This window comes from Microtus pennsylvanicus, chromosome 11, assembly GCF_037038515.1.
Source record: "Microtus pennsylvanicus isolate mMicPen1 chromosome 11, mMicPen1.hap1, whole genome shotgun sequence".
Taxonomy (NCBI): Eukaryota; Metazoa; Chordata; class Mammalia; order Rodentia; family Cricetidae; genus Microtus; species Microtus pennsylvanicus.
The window spans coordinates 97,269,048-97,287,827 of NC_134589.1; the positions used below are offsets into that span (position 1 = coordinate 97,269,048).

General features: G+C 46.9%; 2 protein-coding genes across 2 annotated transcripts in view; one reads left to right on the forward strand and one right to left on the reverse strand.

Moving 5' to 3' along the window:
* Tmem186 (transmembrane protein 186) lies at positions 1-3,132 on the reverse strand. The gene is made up of 2 exons (XM_075941996.1): positions 2,917-3,132; positions 1-1,492 (listed from the first exon to the last, which is right to left on the reverse strand). Exons 1-2 carry the CDS (start codon positions 2,917-2,919, stop codon positions 854-856), a joined length of 642 nt encoding a protein of 213 aa, XP_075798111.1. The 5' UTR covers positions 2,920-3,132; the 3' UTR covers positions 1-853.
* The window catches only part of Pmm2 (phosphomannomutase 2), a 26,484-nt gene continuing 10,814 nt past the window's right edge, over positions 3,111-18,780 (forward strand). The window contains exons 1-7 of the mRNA XM_075941995.1: positions 3,111-3,237; positions 7,256-7,367; positions 10,068-10,144; positions 10,875-10,966; positions 14,373-14,472; positions 14,606-14,681; positions 17,324-17,439. Coding sequence (XP_075798110.1) covers positions 3,184-3,237; positions 7,256-7,367; positions 10,068-10,144; positions 10,875-10,966; positions 14,373-14,472; positions 14,606-14,681; positions 17,324-17,439 — 627 coding nt within the window. The 5' untranslated portion in view covers positions 3,111-3,183. The remainder of the gene's footprint in view (positions 3,238-7,255; positions 7,368-10,067; positions 10,145-10,874; positions 10,967-14,372; positions 14,473-14,605; positions 14,682-17,323; positions 17,440-18,780) is intronic.

Below are 18,780 nucleotides of genomic sequence, written 5' to 3' on the forward strand. Positions count from 1 at the left end.
GTAGGCCAAAGCAGCTTTATTCACCAACCAATACGGCAACACATATATAGAAGGACATCCCACATCACACTGACTTCCTGATGGGAGAAAAACAAGCCCACTTTAGGCTTCGGCACTAGCCGCCAAGCTGGTGGGTGCAAATGGGGCAGGCCGCCTGGAAGCCTCCCTCGGTGCTATAAACTCTGGGCTGCTGCCCTGGCACAGCATGCAGCATGTACTGGTATGTCTCTTCTGTGGAGCCGAGGGTGGAACTTAGGGCCTTATACATGCTAGGCAAGAGCTCCACCACACAGCTACATGTCCAGCCTCAGCCATTACTGGCTATTTTTACATCCATCCCCACAAGAGAAGAAGGCTCTTCTATCTCACAGAGTGCAATTCAAGGCTCAGAGACTTAATACCCTGCCCCAGGTCAAGGAGCTCAAGTCCAGCAGAACCCAAGTCTCCAGACTCCAAGTTTATGTTCCTCTGCCTTCTGGTTTCATAGCAGTGAGCTGCCTCGGTGATCTTGGCATAGCATTTAGAATTCCCTATTGAGTACAATGTTCAACCAAGGGCTTTTTCCTAAAGGTGGTTAACATCTTCTTTTTTGGCCCACGACAACCTTGACCTTCTTCTCCACCTGCCTCCATCTCCAGAGCTGAGTACAGGCACACACAGCCATGCCTACTTATATGCAGCTCTAGGGATTTAACGCAGGGTTTTACTGCCTGCATGCTAGATGAGCAGTCTGCCGTGGAGCTTCAGTTCCAGCCTATGGGTATTAGCTTCTGCCTCACCAATGTTCTTGGCCTTCCCCTCTAAAATCCGGTGTAACTAGGGATATGGGAGGCCTAGGCCTAGTTGCTGTTCTTTACTTGAGTGTGGTCAGGGTTCCAAACACTTGTGAGAAACGTTCTTTGTCCAGAATTCGGCCATAGCGCAGGGTAAGGTAGAAGGTCTGCTTGCCACTGTATTGCTGGATGCGTACAAACACTTCCTGGGCCTGGTCCTTGGATTCTGTCAGAGGTATCATGTCTGACACGGCATAGTACGTGTCCCGTCGCCATCCCCAGAAGGTCAGGTGGGCCACTCGAAGCATGGTACCCGACTCATTCACATAGAGGATGCCCACCAGCCTCCTGAAGAAGTAGCTCATCCAGTACAGCATGGCCAGAGCAAAGCAGGCAATCCCACTCACCAGGCAGAGTGAATTGAGGGTCATGAGGCCCTGTGAGTACGAGTAGAAGCCCGGAGGCAGGGCTATCACAGTCACAGCTGTCTGAGCCAACTTCAGCCGCGACACATACCCGAGTACTCTGATGGCATTGAATCGGTAGATTGTGTGGAACTTTTCAGTCTCTATGCCTGGTGGCTTCTCCTGTGAGGTGGGGGACGTGCTCCCCACCCACCTTCTGGAATCTCCCTGCCCAGTACAGTACCACAGTCGATGAAGAGGCCTCCCACACACAGCTGGCCCCTGAAACCTTGGCACGGCTCGAAGGAGGACAGCCTGGAAAAGAGAGGTTTCTTTCAGAATTCAACCATGATGAGCACACAACGAACGAAGCAAAGCCCCTAGAAAGGCTCCAGGCAAGCCTGGAAAGCCGCCAGGGCTGCCAAAGGAATGATAAAGCTAAACAGCTAAATACTTTATTTTCTGTGGAATTCTACTCTGGATAAGTACCATACTCTTCTTTTTGCAAGTAAACAAACCCTAATCCCAACCAGTGAGATATCCCATCAAGTATAAACCCTAATCCCAACCAGTGAGATATCCCATCAAGTATAAACCCTAATCCCAACCAGTGAGATATCCCATCAAGTAAAAGTGCTGGCCACCAAGCCAGGTGACTTGAATTTGATCCCTGAAGCCAACATGGTGGAGGAAGAAAAATTACTCATGCAAGGATGTCCTTGACCCCCACAGGCCATGGCACAAGCACGTGCACACGAACTGAACACACATAGGATGATGATGATGATGATGATGATGATTATGGTTTTTCGAGACCAGGTTTCTCTGTAGCTTTGGAGCCTGTCCTGGAACTAGACCAGGCTGGCCTCGAACTCACAGAGATCCACCTGCCTCTGCCTCCCGAGTGCTGGGATTAAAGGTGGGCACCACCACTGCCCGGCATTTTTTTTAAGTTAAAAAACTAAGACCCCACCCCCATCAAAGAAAGAAAGAAAGAAAGGAAGGAAGGAAGGAAGGAAGGAAGGAAGGAAGGAAGGAAGGAAGGAAGGAAAAAAGAAAGAAAAAAGGCAAGACAACTCAACAGAATGAATGGGGCCGAGTCTGGTTCTCAGGCCAGTCCTTCCCCTACGCAGGTCCAAACAAACACTGGAAAGGTTTAGTTCCAGACATTTAGCAGAGACCTTCTGAGAGCCAACAGGAAACTTGAACTTGGGTCCATAAGTCTGTGAGGCACTTCCTCAAGGAGTAAACTAACCGGTGTCATAGTGGGAAACCCAAGCACCAAAACTGTGGGGTACTTGTCACAGTACCTCTGCAGTTCTCCGGCTGCCTTATGTCAGGAGAACTGCTTTCTATTAGCCTGGTTGGGAAAGCAGAGAAGTGAGACACGCGGGGGACCCCAAAGCGCTGCACAATGATTCTCTGGGTGAGTAGCATAGTGAGCAACTTCTGGGCTTTACAGTCAGAGGAAGGCTCTGATCCCGGCTCCCACAGACACTAGCTGTGCATCCTTCTTCACAGGCCTCAGCATACTGAGGGAGACATGGTTCTTAGGCCCTGAATTTGCTGAGCGCTCAGGGAGTTACAGCGACTCCGACCGCCCACGTGACCCAAGGGGCCGGAGGAGGCCGGCCTTCCACCGGCGGAGCTCCCGGATCGGCGGCCCTGGCATCCCTGCTGCCAGTCCGAGGCCCGACCAGGATCCCCTGAACGCGTACCCTCTTTCGCCGCATACCTACCATGATCCCGTCTCCTGCTACGAGAAATAAACGGACTTGTCCCGGAAAATTGAAGAGCGCGTGCGCGTGTGGTTAAAAAGACGCATGCGCTAACTAAAAAAAAAAAATGGGTCTGTGTTCTTGGGGATTGTAGTTCAAATCCTGTATCAGCTGTGAGTCATTTAGGGAATTCTCCTCTTCCCGTCGTGCCTTGGGCTACGGGCCTCGGCGTGGACCCGGAAGTTCCGGGTGCAGTTCCGGGTGCCATCGAGTCTTCTGACTGGAGCCATGGCTGCTCTCTGCCTCTTCGATGTGGATGGGACCCTGACTGCCCCGCGGCAGGTAGGCGGCGCCCGGGAGGCTCGCGGCCGTGGAGTGGAGCCCGTGCAGCGCCCAGACCGCGGTGACGACCGCCCGGGAACCCGGAGATGCGGGTCCTGAGCGGGGTGCGGAGGAAGAGAGGGCCAAAAAAACTTCCAGCAGGAAACGTTCAGAGTCGGAAAGTTCGGGTCTGAATTTCTTTGGGGGCCTGGGGATTGGTGACCAGCTTAGGTCCTCGACCTGCTGTGTCACCTTTGGCTGTGTTGTCTAGTGTATCAAAGGCAGGCTTTCAGCTCTCTGACCTTGAGCAAATCACTCTCTCGGAGCCCCTGAAGCCACTTTAAACGGGTGTATTGCCTGTTGCATGGGGTGTTGGTGAGGATGACAGAAATTCGTGACAGTGCCGAGGCCAGATCAAGCCTCAAAGGTGAGCCGCTCCCAGCAGCCCGTGCAGCGATGGGTCCCAGACCTCCTGCTAGAGAGCATACAAGGTCCAGTGGAACTTCCTTCCCGCTCACAGATCTGATTGTTGTGATCAACCTCCTTTGCACAACGTGGTGATTGAGCAGGAGTAATTCAGACTTGAGGCTGGGCACAGATAGCTTACATGTCGCCACGTCTACTCCACCTCTTTCAGATTTCATAGGGTGTGTTCTGGAAGCCCTTTTTAAGTGTGTGTAACCTTAGATATATTGGCAATTACATATGTACAGTGTATCTCGGTCAAATTCACCCCCAACTTCTCTGTGTTCCCTATTGAGGACACCTGCCCCAAATCGCTCTTCCATTTCCATGTTTTTTTTAATAGCCCACGAAGTTCACTTAGTGTTACACACACACATAAGCACGCGCCTGTGTAATTATCTACGTAGGCTCAGGCAACATACCCTGCAGCCACCATCCGTGCTGGAAAGTTGGCTGACTTGATATTGTGCAGGTAACCACGGAAGCTGGGAATTCTTGAGGAGACAGCGTTTCTCAAGGCACCTCATCCTCTGGGTCTTACATTCTTTCAACTCCCTGAGCCTTGGCAGGATTGATAAGATGTCCCATTTAGGGCACTTACTCTTACCACTTTGACCAGATATAAGTCTGCTTTAATGCCCACTACAAAAGAAACTTTGCTTCCCAAGGTTGAGAGCAGCATTAATCTATGGGTGTAAACATAAATATTTAGAAGGCAGTTTAACAAGAAGTCCATTTAGCAAAACAACAGTAGTAGGTCCTCCCATAGGGCCTATGAGCTCCTAAGTCATGGCTTTTGACTGTCACAGGCATTAATTCCCTCCTGTGGGGCAGGTCTCACACCCAGTCAGAAAGTGATCTGGTTACCTGTGTAACAAGCATGCCACCATTGCACAGGTGAGCATGCATTGCTTAGCATGTCAGTGCTGTAGCATAACTGGGAAATACCATTCATGACTTTTCTCCCCGCGGTGGTTTGCATAGCACCTTCCAACACTGCCAAAGCCATCTGTGTCAGTTCCAGCCTGATTTCTCTGTCTTGTAACCAAAGAGTGATGTGCCTTCAGCAATATGGGACTTAACATCTAGTTAGGGTAGGCAACCAAGAGCCATGGCAAAAGCCTGTATTGTTTTGGGGTCTCAGGTCTCTCTGGTCAAACCTCCACCTGGCACTGGGATTTTTTTTTAATAACTCTTCTGAAACGATATTGTGTATACACATATGCTTTACAAAATAATAGGTTTTCATAAAGTTTTTAAATACATCCTTAATTTTAGAAAAACCACCATCCAACCCCTTTCTACCTCATTCTACCTTTCTGAGCCACGGTTTGATTTATCTAGGGAAGGCATTAAACCACATGTTCTCCAGAGCCCTTTCTAGCTCAGCTTCATTGCTCAATACACATGTATGAGTTAAGTCAATAGAAAGGTGGACAGGTGGCATAGGGTTTTAATCTCTGCAGGAAAATTTGATGGTTCAGAGCCAGCCTGGACTAAATAATGAGTTTGAGGCAAACCTGGGGAACTTGTCTCAAAACAACAAAAGTCAATAGTAATCTAGAACAGGAAGCAGAATTCATATTTTGTAAAGGGCTATATATTAAGTACTTTTGTCTCTGTAAAACATGGCCTGTAGCAGCTACTCAACTTTAGTGCAAAAGCAGCCACAGACCATATGTAAACTTGAGTAGCTATGTTCTAATTTATTACAGAGGCCACTGAGATGGCTCAATGGGTAGATTCATTTACCCCTAAGCCTTGGGACCTGACTGAGTTCAATTCCTGGAACCCACATGGTGGAAGGAGAGAACTAACACCCACAAGTTGTCTTCTAACCTCCCCTTGTACATTGTGGCACATGTACATGCATGTACATACATAATAAAAATAAAATTATAAAGACAAACCGTTATTCAGTCTGGTCCAGGAGCAGTAGTGGTCAGGAGTCTCCATTCCTAAGCCTTTGTACGGTGTTGAACCTGCAGTCTGCCACCACCTTTCCTCCTGGGCGGGACAATCATTACTACCACCCCATCCCCCGAGACAGGGTTTCTCTGTGTAGCCACGCCTGTCCTGGAACTCGCCTCTGCCTCCAACTATTGGGATTAAACGTGCGCACCACTGCCCCACTAGCTACTACCATTCAAACGTAAGAAAACTGAAACCAGTGAAGTCCTGACTGCCTCAGCTTCTCATAGCAGCTGTGATGGTGAAAGTCCCTGGGTCTCAGGCACTGTTAGCTGTCCAGTTTGTCATTTCCTTTCACTGTGCTAGGGTGGAGCCACTCCAGGTACTAGATATTGAGAAAGTGCTTCTGTTTCCCGGGTAAATGGGGCTAGATAAGTATGAAGTATAAAATAGCAGAGAAGCCAGGTAGGTGATCCAGAGTGTATTCTTTTTCACACATTTGGAACAATATGCTTGCAATGATCATAAGCAATTGTAGCAATAAAAACTAATTTGTAAGAGAGCTGGGTACTGTGATTAAAATATTTTAGCACAGATCTGTTTATCATCAGCCTTTCCTGCTTCCATCCTAGTGTATTCTTAGACGTCACTAATCACAGTGTGGTCTGGAAGAGGAAGAGCAAGTTATCTTTTATTGCAGTTCTTGTGACATGATATGACCTGCCTGGGTTCAATCTAGTTAGCATGGACTCCAGACGTCTGCACATTTCCCTGTTTGTGTAGAAATTTGTCTTCCTGGGTGTTTTCTTCCACATGTCATTCCATCCCTAAACAGTAGGACTTGAGAAAAGCTTTCAAAAAAAGAAAAAAGGACATAGGCCTCCATCATTTTCCAGTTCTGGCATCCTGAAAACTCACACAGAAATCATTGACAGAAATAGTGAACAGAGAACCCATATCCCTGTCACTTCGGTTAAAAGCAGCTGACATTTCATCATAATAATTTTGCATTTCCTCTTGCTTAGTAACTTTCTAGACCACGATCATCATGCTACCTCACCTCTTTGTAGTTTGTTTTTGTTTCTGTTAAAAGACAGTCTTAGTAAATCCTGCTGTGTAGCCAAAGCTGACCTTGAACTCCTGATCCTCCTGCCTCCATTTCCCAAGTGTTGGTATCACAGACTTGTGACACTATACCCACTTCTGACGTCGTAAATCATATGCATGTAGTATGAAAAAACCTTTAAACAACAGAAGATTGGACTGCAGGGATGGTGCCATGATTAAGAGTACTGACGACTCTTCCAAAGGGCCCAGCAGTGACTCACAACCATCTGCAACTCTGGTTCTAGGTGATCTCTGCCCTCCTCAGGCACTATATGCATGCAGCACAGAGATACATTTGAACAAAACAGACAAAAAGGAATAAGCTAGAGCTATGTCTTATTAAAAGGTCACCACAACATAAAATGGAAAAAGCAAACTGTTGCCAACTATATATGTGTGTGTGTGTGTGTGTGTGAGAGACTAAACAAGTGGGAATAGATATAACTAAATATTAGGTTTTTCTACAGACCTAGTGTAAAAATCAGAGCTAAATTAGTTTGCAGTTCATCTGATTATTATCACTCAGAATCGTCCTGTTTTCCTTCCTGACATGTAGAAAATTACAAAAGACATGGATGGCTTTCTACAAAAATTGAGGCAGAAGACCAAAATTGGAGTGGTAGGTGGGTCAGATTTTGAGAAAGTGCAAGAGCAACTGGGAAATGATGGTAAGTGCTAATTCCACTCTAGCAAGATTAACTTCTGATGATACTGAGACCTGCCGCCCAGTGTCCCCTGCAGTCCGAAGCCACCATCACTCATGTAGCATACTTTCCACCTTCTCTGGGAAAACATTTTCTCTACCCTTATTTGGCCTTTGCTTTAACCCTATAAAAGTAAGTTCTGTGATCTTTAATAGAATCCTTGACTCAGGTTTCCATTTAGACTCACCTTGAAGGTCTCACTTGTGGAACCTTTTCTCCCTCTAGTATTTCATGTCCTCACTGCTCTCACTTCAGACCAGGCCCCACCTCTTGGCTGTGCTGTCAACTCAAATTTGTATACTTCTCGTCTCAGTACCTTGTCCCTGTAGCCCTAATGGAGTGTGTTCCAGGGTTCCCTCATCATGAGAGTCACCAGGGTCTCCAGCACAGGACTGGGAAGGTAGAGAGCCTTTGTGATAGGGTCTCACTCTGTAGCCCAGATTGGACTCAGACTCCCCTTGTCATCCTGTCTCCACCTCCTAAGTGCTGGAGTGAAGGCATCAATCACCACACCCAGCTCGAGAGTCTCTTGGCTTCTTTCCTGGTGATGGTGGAACAGCAGGTCTCTAACAACTGGACATATATTTTAGCAAGTATCCCACCAAAATTGTGGTGCCCAGCCCTGCTGATGAGCACTCTGATGTAAACTCAGTCTTTGTTGTCTTCCAGACGATGTCTTACTTGTCTTTTTTCCCAGGGTTTCTGGGGTAGCCGGCCTCTGAGAAGCAGTGAGTAGAGAGATCCATGAACGAATAGTTCTCTCTCTGTTGTAGTGTGTTATGCTCTCCTGTGAACCAAACACTTGGGAGGCTGAGACAGGGGAGTCATGAGTTTGCAGTCAGGCAGGGCTGGAGAGATGGCTTAGCAGCAGTTAAGAGCACTTGCTACTTTTATGGAGGACTCAGGTTCAGTTCCCAGGCCCAATGGCAGGTCACAATTGTCTGTAATTCCAGTCCCATGAGGTGCACGTGTGCCCATGCAGGCAAAATACTAATATATATCAAATAATTTTTTTTGTTTTTTTATTGAGATAGGGTTTTTCTGTGTAGTCCTGACTGTCCTGGAACTCTCTCTGCAGACCAGGCTGGCCTCGAACTCACAGAGATTCGCCTCCTTCCTCTTCCCAAGTGCTGGAATTCCCATTGCCCAGCTTGCTCGCTCGCCCTCCCTCCCTTCTTCCCTCCGTCCTTCCTTCCTTTCTTTCTTTCAAACCAACATGAGTTTAAAATAGACAAAAGCACACTGTTGTCTTAGGGGGTTATGTTAGTACTAAGGACATATTGGGCAGTTTAGTTCATTGTAGTATGCCTAGTACCATCTCTGACCACTAGTAGGCAGTAGAGTGCATGCACACAGGCACCCACACACAGTTTGATAACCCCGGCTGTCTGCAAACATTGTCCAGTGTGTCCTGGGCATCATGTTCCCATGTTGGGGATTCGGATGTCTATGAAAGTACAAGCCTGGGTCATATCAGATCCTGGAAGAGTCAGTTCATCTTCCTGGAGGTACTCTCTTTAGAGATGCTATTAGTAACTTAACAAGTCATATGTAGCCCAGAAGAATCCCATCACAGGGGTTGATCACCATCCCTACCTCCAGAATGTACTTACAGAGTACTCTGAGAGGTTTTGTATCACAGTACCAGAGCTAGGTGTTTGAGAGGTGTAACAAGCGAGAGTCAAACACTTACACTAGAAGGCAGCCAAAAGCTCACCTTGCATGAGCATCAGCAGGTGTAGTGGACATACCCGTAGTCTTTGCACTCAGGAGACTTGCTGTGATCTGGAGGTGATGCTGGACTATAGAATGAGTTCAAGGCCAACCTGGGCTACATGAGGTCCTGTCTCAAAAACAAACAGGTGGGCATAGTAACACATGCCTTCAGCACTGGGGAAGCAGAGGCAGGCAGACCTTTTTTTTGGTTTTTCGAGACAGGGTTTCTCTGTGGCTTTGGAGCCTGTCCTGGAACTAGCTCTGTAGACCAGGCTGGTCTCGAACTCACAGAGATCCGCCTGCCTCTGCCTCCCGAGTGCTGGGATTAAAGGCGTGCGCCACCGTCGCCCGGCCAGGCAGACCTTTTGTGGGTTATGTATTAGTCTTCAAGTCTAAATGAGTATAAGAATCATCTTTTTAAAACAGCTTTTTAAAATTTTAATTTTTATAAAAACATTATTTTGAGGTTGGAGAAATTGTAAAGGTACTTGTTAACTCAGGTTCAGTACTAAACCCACGAGAAGTTGAGAAGCAACCCCACAAGTTGTCTTCTGACCTACACACACACACACACCGTGGTGTGTACATGCGCAAGTGCATACATACACACAAAATAATTTTTATTTTTAAATTGAGCCTGTCAAACCTGATCTGGGAAGCCTGAGAGCTGAGGGTGGCCGTCCTCTTTGTCCCTTGTTTCCTGCTGGTTCATGACAGGGTTGGGAGGCGGCAGGGACCAGCATCTTACTTTCCACACTGGCAGGCTGGAGGCAGGGTCTGGGATCGCCTAGACTTAAGCTGCTGTCGAAGTTCAACCTCTGATGAGAAGGTTGGCACAGCCGGCAAGTGCTTAGCGGGGCCCTTGCGGGAAGGCGTTGAGGAAGAAAGAGAAAGGCAAGTTTCTTTCTATTCAATGCATCCTCAGTTTTTATCTTGTTTTGGTTGTAGTGGTTGAGAAATACGATTATGTGTTTCCAGAGAATGGCCTGGTAGCATACAAAGATGGGAAGCTTTTGTGTAAACAGGTAAGTTTTTAAGTATACAGCCCGTTCTGTATGTATAACTACTAACATGTTGTAAATCAACACGGCTGGGGCAGGAAGGTCAAAAGTTCAGGGGCTGCCTGAGCTACAAAGTGAGTTCAAGATCAACCTGGGCAGCTTCATGAGACAGTGTCTCAAAATTTATAAAAACAAAGAAAAGGGGCATAGAACAACACATTACATGTGATAATGATTGAATGCCTCCGGGCACGTGCTGGAGCTTGGTGGGAGGGAGGGAATCTTCACACTGTATTCTTTGTTAAGTTTGAATTTTGCCCCACACAGCTGTTGCTTGTTCCAGATAGTGACTACATCTTTATAATGGCCTTTTTAAGCTGCTTGAGTTCAGTGTTTCTATTACAATAGCCAAAGCTAGAGCACATCATTCAGCCAGGGGCTGTGGAAGAGAAGCTGTACTTAATACTTAGAGCAATTGCAGGAAGCTCTCCGGCCCATCTGGAAAGTGTGAAAGAGAATGAACACGAATCCTTGAGTAATGAAGCAAAAGGTGCTTCTGACCGAGGGGTCTGTGCTTTGCCTGATGTTTTCCACCACCAGAAATGAGAAAGAGGTGAAAGGACAACAGGGTATGTCACTGTCCCGGCTGAGTCAGCCTGTGGCTTCTGGCAGTATTGTCAGATCTGGGTTTGCCGTGAAGCCATTTTGAAAGTACTTCCTATTATATCAAATAACTTATGCTTTGTTTACCTAGAGTATTCAAGGTCATCTGGGGGAGGCAGTGATCCAAGACCTGATCAACTACTGTCTGAGCTACATTGCAAAAATTAAACTCCCTAAGAAAAGGTGGGTTCACTCTTAACAAAGGAGGCTCTTCTAAGATATGGAGTAGTGGACTCTTTATTTTTCAAGACAGGTTTCTCTGTAGCTTTGGAGCCTGTCCTGGAACTCGCTCTTGTAGACCAGGCTGACCTGGAACTCACGAGATCCACCTGCCTCTGCTTCCCGAGTGCTGGGGTTAAAAGGCACGCGCCACCACTGTCCAGCTGAGCCGTGGACTCTTTAGGTGGATTCATGCTTATGACCAGAACCCAGCACTTAGTACAGCTACTTGTAAATAGTTTATATAGCCAACCACATGAAGATGGTTGTAAAAAAGGTCCCCACCCGTGTGATGGAGTGCTGTTCAGACCAGACAATGAAACCTGTGCCAGCTCTGGGCTGTCAGGAGAGAATCTTATGAAAGAGCACAGAGCCTGATGTGGTGGCATCTGCCTATAATCTCAGTGCTAGAGGGGCTGAGGCAGGAGGATCACAAGTTTAGGGCCATCTTGGAAGTTATAGCTAGACTATTAAAGGGGGGGCAGGTATAGTGTTGCACTCACACCTTTAATCCCAGCACTCAAGGGCAGAGGCAGGTGGATCTCTGAGTTGGAGGCCAGTCCAGTCTACAGAGAAGTTTCAGGACAGCCAGGGCTACACAGACCCTCTTTTGAACAAAACGGGGTGGGGCGGGTGTGATGAGTCAGCTGTCAGCCAGTATGTAGGAAGCTGAGGCAGGAGAATTGCTGTGTGTTTTAGACTCCATAGTGAGTTTCTTGTCTACTTGGGCTACAGAGTAAGACCTTATCTCAGAAAAGGGTCTTGGGAGCTGGAGAGATGGCTCAGGGGTTAAAAACACTGACTGCTCTTCCAGAAGACATGGGTTCAATTTCCCAGCACCTACATAACAGCTCACAACTGTCTGTAACTCCAGTTCCAGGTGATCTAACACCTTCACACCAATGAACATAAAATAAAATTAAATAAATTTTAAAAAGAAAAAAAAAAGAGCACTGGCTGCTCTTCCAAAGGTCCTGAGTTCAATTCTCAGCAACCACGTGGGGGCTCACAACCATCTGTAATGAGATCTGGTGCCCTCTTCTGGTGTGCAAGCATACATGCAGGCAGAATACTGTATACATAATAAATAAATCTTTAAAAAGAACAAAAGGGGGCTGGAGAGGTGGCTCAGAGGCAAAGAGCATTGCCTGCCCTTCTAAAGGTCCTGAGTTCAATTCCCAGCAACCACATGGTGGCTCACAGCCATCTGTGATGGGGTCTGGTTCCCTCTTCTGGCCTGCAGGCATACACACAGACAGAATATTATATACATAATAAGTAGCCGGGCGGTGGTGGCGCACGCCTTTAATCCCAGCACTTGGGAGGCAGAGGCAGTGAATCTCTGTGAGTTCGAGACCAGCCTGGTCTACAAGAGCTAGTTCCAGGACAGGCTCCAAAACCACAGAGAAACCCTGTCTCGAAAAACCAAAAAAAAAAAAAACAAAAAAAAACATAATAAGTAAATAAATATTTAAAAAAAGAACAAAAGGGTCTTGGGAGTTTGCTGTAGCTAAAGTACCTGTCACAGCAGTACGAGGGCCAATGTTCAGATCCCCAGTACCCACTTAAAAACTGAGTATTGTCATGTCTGAAACTCTAGCCATGAGGGGCGGAGACAAAGTCTCCTGGGAGTCTGGTCAGGCTATGAGGTCTGGCTCCAAGGAAAGACTGTCTTAGAAGATAAGCTGGAGAGCAGTGGTGAAAACCATGTCAAACACTAGTGTGCATACATGCATTATGTACACATGCATACAACACACACACACACAATTTTAAAAGGCATCAGAAGCCTACAATCTGTAAGTCTAAGGAGGCCTCCAGGGTAGATAGACAAAACCAAATGTGTTTGGCCTGCATAGCTTAAAGAAAATTACATTATGGGGTTAGAGGGTTCTAGACTCACTGAGAAAGAGTGCTTGCTGTGCAAACATGAAGAGCCATGTTCAAATCCCCAGACCTCACAGAAGTTAGCCGTGGTCACGTGTGTGGAGGACAGACAGGACCACTGGGACTTGCTGGCCCACTGTCTGGCCTGGCTCGTGAAGAGACTGTCTCAGAGGACTGAAGCAGAGTGATGGCGCAGGACACCCATGCCTGGACCCGCATGGCCGAGAGGAAAGACCTCTCTGACCTGCCCCTCACAAAATAAATTTGTAAAAATGTTAGCCTTTAAACCCAGCATTCTGGAGGCAGAGCCAGGCATTTCTGTGAGTTCAAGGCCAGCCTGGTCTACAAAGCAAGTTCCCGGACATCCAGGGCACTGTTAGACAAAGAAATGCTGTCTCTAAAAACAGAAATTTAAATATATATTCTGAGTCTAAAACTAAAAACATGATTTAAAAAGTTTCTAGCTATCTTCCCTGGAATAACTGAAACCGTTGGCATGTTTCATTTTCTGTGGTCACATCAAGCCTGAATAAGCAGTCTGCCTCTGAATAAATAGTTTCCTCTGTGAGCCATAGTCTCAGAACCTGTCTGGGTCCTCCCTTAATGACATCACTCCCCTCAAGAGCTCACTAACAACACAGATGAGGCTGCAGAAGGAGCAAGTGCCCTTATGCTGGGGTTCTTTCCCAGCCTTTAGCACAGGAGACGTCCTGATCAGTTGCAGTAGAAACAGTGAGCCACAGGGTAATTGTTTTAATAGCACACCCTGCTTAACCCCGTATATCCAAACATCACTTTATTAAATAGTCAGTGTGAAATATTATGACTAGTGAGACATGGTGCCTCAAGCCTGTAATCCCATGTATCATCTGCAGCATGGCGTGTTCAAGGACAGCTTGGGCTACATAAGACCCTGTCTCAAAAAGTGGGGTGTGGACTATTCCTCCCTTGGGGTCCTTCCCCCTCTTGGGAGTTCTTGATTTTGTTTCCTTACTACATCTCCATTTGCTTTGCTCAACAAAGAGATAAAGCTGGGAAAGTAGGTCAGCCAGTAAAAAACTTTCTGCTCAAGCCTGAGTACCCGAGTTTGCTCCCTAGCCCCCTGGTAGAGCATGCTTCCAGTCCCTGGGGCTCACTGAGCAGACACTATAGGCTGAATTGGGGAGCTCCAGACTCAGTGAGAGATGATAAGGTGGAGAGCAGTCAGTGAAGACACCGCTGGAAACCTCTGACTTCTGGTGCTTTCACACACATTCACATGCACACACACAAAAATCTGCGAAGATGACAACATTCCTTTTCCATGCTAAGTCTCCATCCATCTTAATCTGAGTTAGCCACTTTTGAGTCTGTCATACTATGTGACTCAAAGCTTCCAAGGTGTACAACCCATGAGACACCTGGGTCACATACTCCTGCTTCTAGAATGTAATGTTGCCTGAGTAAATAAGGTATTTTGTATTTTGATGCTGTTCCTGCCCAGGGGAACTTTCATTGAATTCCGAAATGGCATGTTGAACGTGTCCCCTATTGGGAGAAGCTGCAGCCAAGAAGAACGAATTGAGTTCTACGAACTTGATAAAGTAAGTTCTCGGACACATTTGGACAACGGCCAGGTCTGAGAAGAAAAGCCCAACCGTGTAGCCTGTGGGCAGTATTTAAAATGCTTCTGCACTGTGATGTAATGGACAATTGGTGTCTTTTTGTATCTCTCAGAAAGAAAATATACGACAGAAATTCGTAGAGGACCTGAGGAAGGAATTTGCAGGGAAAGGCCTCACATTCTCCATAGGTACGGTGCATCCCCAGGCTCTGGTCCCTGTGTGCTAGAGTGTGTGGTGGGCTGCCGCAGAGCCTAGTGCTGTGCTGAGGGAAAGTTGCTACTGGGGAATCTGAGGTTCCCTTGTAGGGCCCTTAGTCTCGATTAAAAAAAAAAGAACTTAGAAACAGACTCAGAAGGAACCATGCGGGTAATTTTATTAGTTTAAGAGAAGAATAGTGTAGGGTAGGTAAAAATCCCAGTAGCCGCCAGAAGGAGAGATGGAGAGAAGGTCATGCTTTCAAAGTCAATGTAAAAGAAATAGACAGGCTACTAAGAAAAGGCAAAGCATCCGCCAAGAATGGCAGTGGCTGGTGAGCTGAGGAGCCCCAAAAGCATCCAGCTAGCAATGATGATGATCTTTTGTAGCCCCTCCCTCTTTTTGTATTAGGTGGGCTTTATTTTGATTGTGCCCTGTTCACAAGGTGATGCGGGGTTAGGAAGAGCTTCCAGTCTTCCTCTGCAAACTGTAAACTTTTACTTATTACTCTCTCTCAAGACTTTATTTATGTTTGAATGTTTTGCCTGCATGTATGTGTCAGTACCATGGGCACGTCCACTGTCCAAGGAGGCCAGAAGAGGATGTGGATGCCCTGGAACTGGAGCTACAGACAGGGTTTCTCTATATAGCCCTGGCTGTCCTGAACTCACTCTGTAGATCAGACTGGCCTCAGACTCACAGAGCTCCACCTGCTTCAGCCTCCCCAGTGCTGGGATTAAAGGTGTGAGGCCACCACCACCCAGCAAGCAACATGCTAATCCTGGTGTAGACTTTTTACTTTCTACTGTTCTACCACAGTTACACAGGCAGACTGTAGACAAGCAACCACAGCAGGATACCCCCAAGCCAGGAAGTGGTTCCATGCCGTTGGGTCTGGTTCTACCTCTGCACCCAGCAGGACTTTTTCTGCCTGCTCTTCTATCTTACACAGAAGAGCTGTATCTTGCTGTGTGAACAGTAAAAGTTTCACACCTCTGTATGGAAGAGAAGTCTTGCTGAACTCCAGGAGTGTTGGGCAGTGAACCTATCAGATGAAGTAGACTAAGATGTCTTGAAATCCTGTAGTGTGTCACTATTAAGGAACCACAGAAATTAGTGGGTGGCTTTTACAGAGCAAGAATCAGGCTCAGAAAGCAACAGAGAGTTGTTCAGCTCACAAAGCCTGTGCTGACTGTCATTGAGCCAGTGGTGTCTCTAGTACAGAGACTTAACCTGACTTCTGTCGTCACTTGGTAGCAGATACCTGTTATGTTTTATTATTACATTTTCAGTTTGTTGGGGGTGGGGCACACAGGCCACAACACATGTGTGCAGGTCCCAGGTCAGCTGTGAAGAGTTGGTTCTCTCCTACCACGTGGACCCCAAGGGACTGAATTCAGGTCTTGACAGCAGTCACTTTTAACCATCTTTTCCTGTTAAATGCTTCAAACATGTCCACTTCTCCTGGCCACACTATCAGTCTAGACTCAAAGCCCTCTAGCTCTGCCAGCACATGGCCTTGCAAAGGAACCACGTGTCAGACACAATCAGGAAGATTTTTTTAATAATCCCTGAACTGTTAACTGAATGCCTTTCTAATAACTTTGAAAATGTTTTGCAGTTTTTTTCCCTCCCTTTGGTGGGTTGATTTTTTTGCTGCTTGAAAAGTACCCACATAGCAGCTGGAGAACTAGCTCAGCAGCTAAGAGTAGTAACTGCTCTTCAAGAAGACATGTATTCAATTTGCAGCATCAGTATGACAGCTCACAGTCATCTGTAACTCCAGTTCCAGGGTTTCTGACACCAGGGTTTCCTCAGACATACATGCAGGTAAAACACCCATACACGTGGATAGATGGGTGGACAGACAGATGGACGGCACGATGGATGATTTTAGGGGATACCTACCTATAAGTTATCTTTCATATAATGAGCCTATTGCCTCCAGGATGAGCTCATACAGCCTGCTTTTAGATTTTCCACTGATGGTGGTTTGGCTTAGCTAGGCTTTTCCTCTGTAGTCCAGACTGACCTTGAACTCACCATAAGCCTCCTGTCTCAGGTTCCTGAATGTGGGGATGGCATGTATGCACTTGCATGCCTGACTCAGGGTATATTAAAATGCCAGATAGTTCCATTGCATAAGGGAAGCCCTTATTAGGTTTTTACTTAAGCCTGCCTTATTTAAACTTGTAAGTCTCTTCCCTGAAGAAGCACTAAGAGAGATGATCGCTTAGACCCAGATGAAATAATTCTGGGAAAAACAGCAAAGAACCTGTCCATAAGTAGCATTAAGTGGTGAATAAATATATCAAAATATAAGTAGATAGATAGATAGATAGATAGATAGATAGATAGATAGATAGATAGATAGATAGATAGATAGATTAGATAGATAGATAGATAGATAGATAGATAGATAGATAGATAGATAGATAGATAGATAGAAAGAAAGAAAAGGAAGCTGCATTATCTTCCAAAAGGTGTTACCCTCCCTCCTCTCATCTAGGCTGTGCTGGGGTTGTACTCAGCCCAGACCTGCTAGGGAAGCCCTCTAACTATTGAGCCCCATTCCCAACCCTCCTAGGCCCTCCTTAGCCTCACCTTCTTGGTGTGTCCCCTTCCCATCCTGCAGGGGGCCAAATCAGCTTTGACGTCTTTCCTGATGGGTGGGACAAGCGGTATTGCCTGAGACACCTGGAACATGATGGTTACAAGACCATTTATTTCTTTGGAGACAAGACTATGCCGGTAAGTAGGAAAGTCTCCTGTGCAGTTTGGACTCTGAGAGGGAAAGTTCCAATAGGCTGTTTTGCCATCTCACACTCTACCTGCTAGACCTTCTAGCCTCCCTTCCCTTAGAGCTCTGAGCCCCTGACCCTGTGGAAGCAAAGACTGTAGGTCATTTTCAGTCTGCCTCTTGAATTAAGTACTTCCCACTTAAGGCTGCTCTCAGATCACCTGTTGTCAAACCTCTGCATTTCAATGCTAACACCCCAGAGGCAGGCAGATCTCTGAGTTCAAGGCCAGCCACAAGACCCCGTATAGAAAAAACAAAACAAACCAACAATGCCTTCACCATTGTGGCTTTATTGTCCTGCTTTACGACTGCTACCACGTTCACTGTAGATTGCATGATTGGGTCTTCTCATAAACATGAGAGATGTGCAAGTACCTGAGTCTGATCCTCAGTTGGTCAGGGATCACTGGAGGGAGGACCTGCCTAGGGTGTCACACAGGAAGAGCCAGTGCCAGACAGGAGCACAAAGAAGCCATTTCCTCAGAGACATTTGGCATAATTGTGAGGCTCTCCTTGGACGAGTGTCTGCTACCACCATCCAAGGCCTAAGAGGAGCCTCAGTACCAGCTGCTCACTGCCTATGATTGGGCTTGGGTCTCTTACTATGCCCTTCTGCTTCCCACCCTGCACTGCCCACGTCTTCTGCTGTAGAGATTCTGGCTCAAGCATTACATTCTGAAGCCAGTAAGGTATCGTAAATGCTGTAGCTATGGAGCGCTGGTCCGTTTGATGGCTGCTCTGTCAAGACCGGCCCTGTCAGAGGTCTACCTCCAGCAGGGTCCCTGGTGACAGTGAATTATTTCACTTAGTGTAACATCCTCCAGGTCCGTCCTTACAAACAGCAATAAGAATTTCCTTTGCTGCCAGGCAGTGGTGGCGCACGCCTCTAGTCCCAGCACAGGGGAGGCAGAGGCAAGCAGATTTCCTTTGTTAAGGGTGGATAATCCTGCACTGTGTGAGTATGCTGTTTATCCTTCCATTGTCAGCAAGTACCACCTCTGTGAATGGGGACTGTGGCTTCACTGTGTTTGGTTGTTTATCTGTGAGCCTGACAATGCACATCTCCTAGAGAAAAAAAAAGACAGGAAGCAGCCTCTGGATACTTGTCTTGGGCTAACCCGAAAGCACCAGCACAGGAAGCCGTCTGAACAAGCAGGCCTGGACCAGACAAATACTGCCGCTGCACAGCAAAGAAACCTCAAGAGGAAAAGGCAGCTTGTGGCTGGGGGTGGTGGCGCATACTTTCAATCTTAGCACTTGGGAGGCAGCAGCAGGTGGTCTGTTTGCTCAAG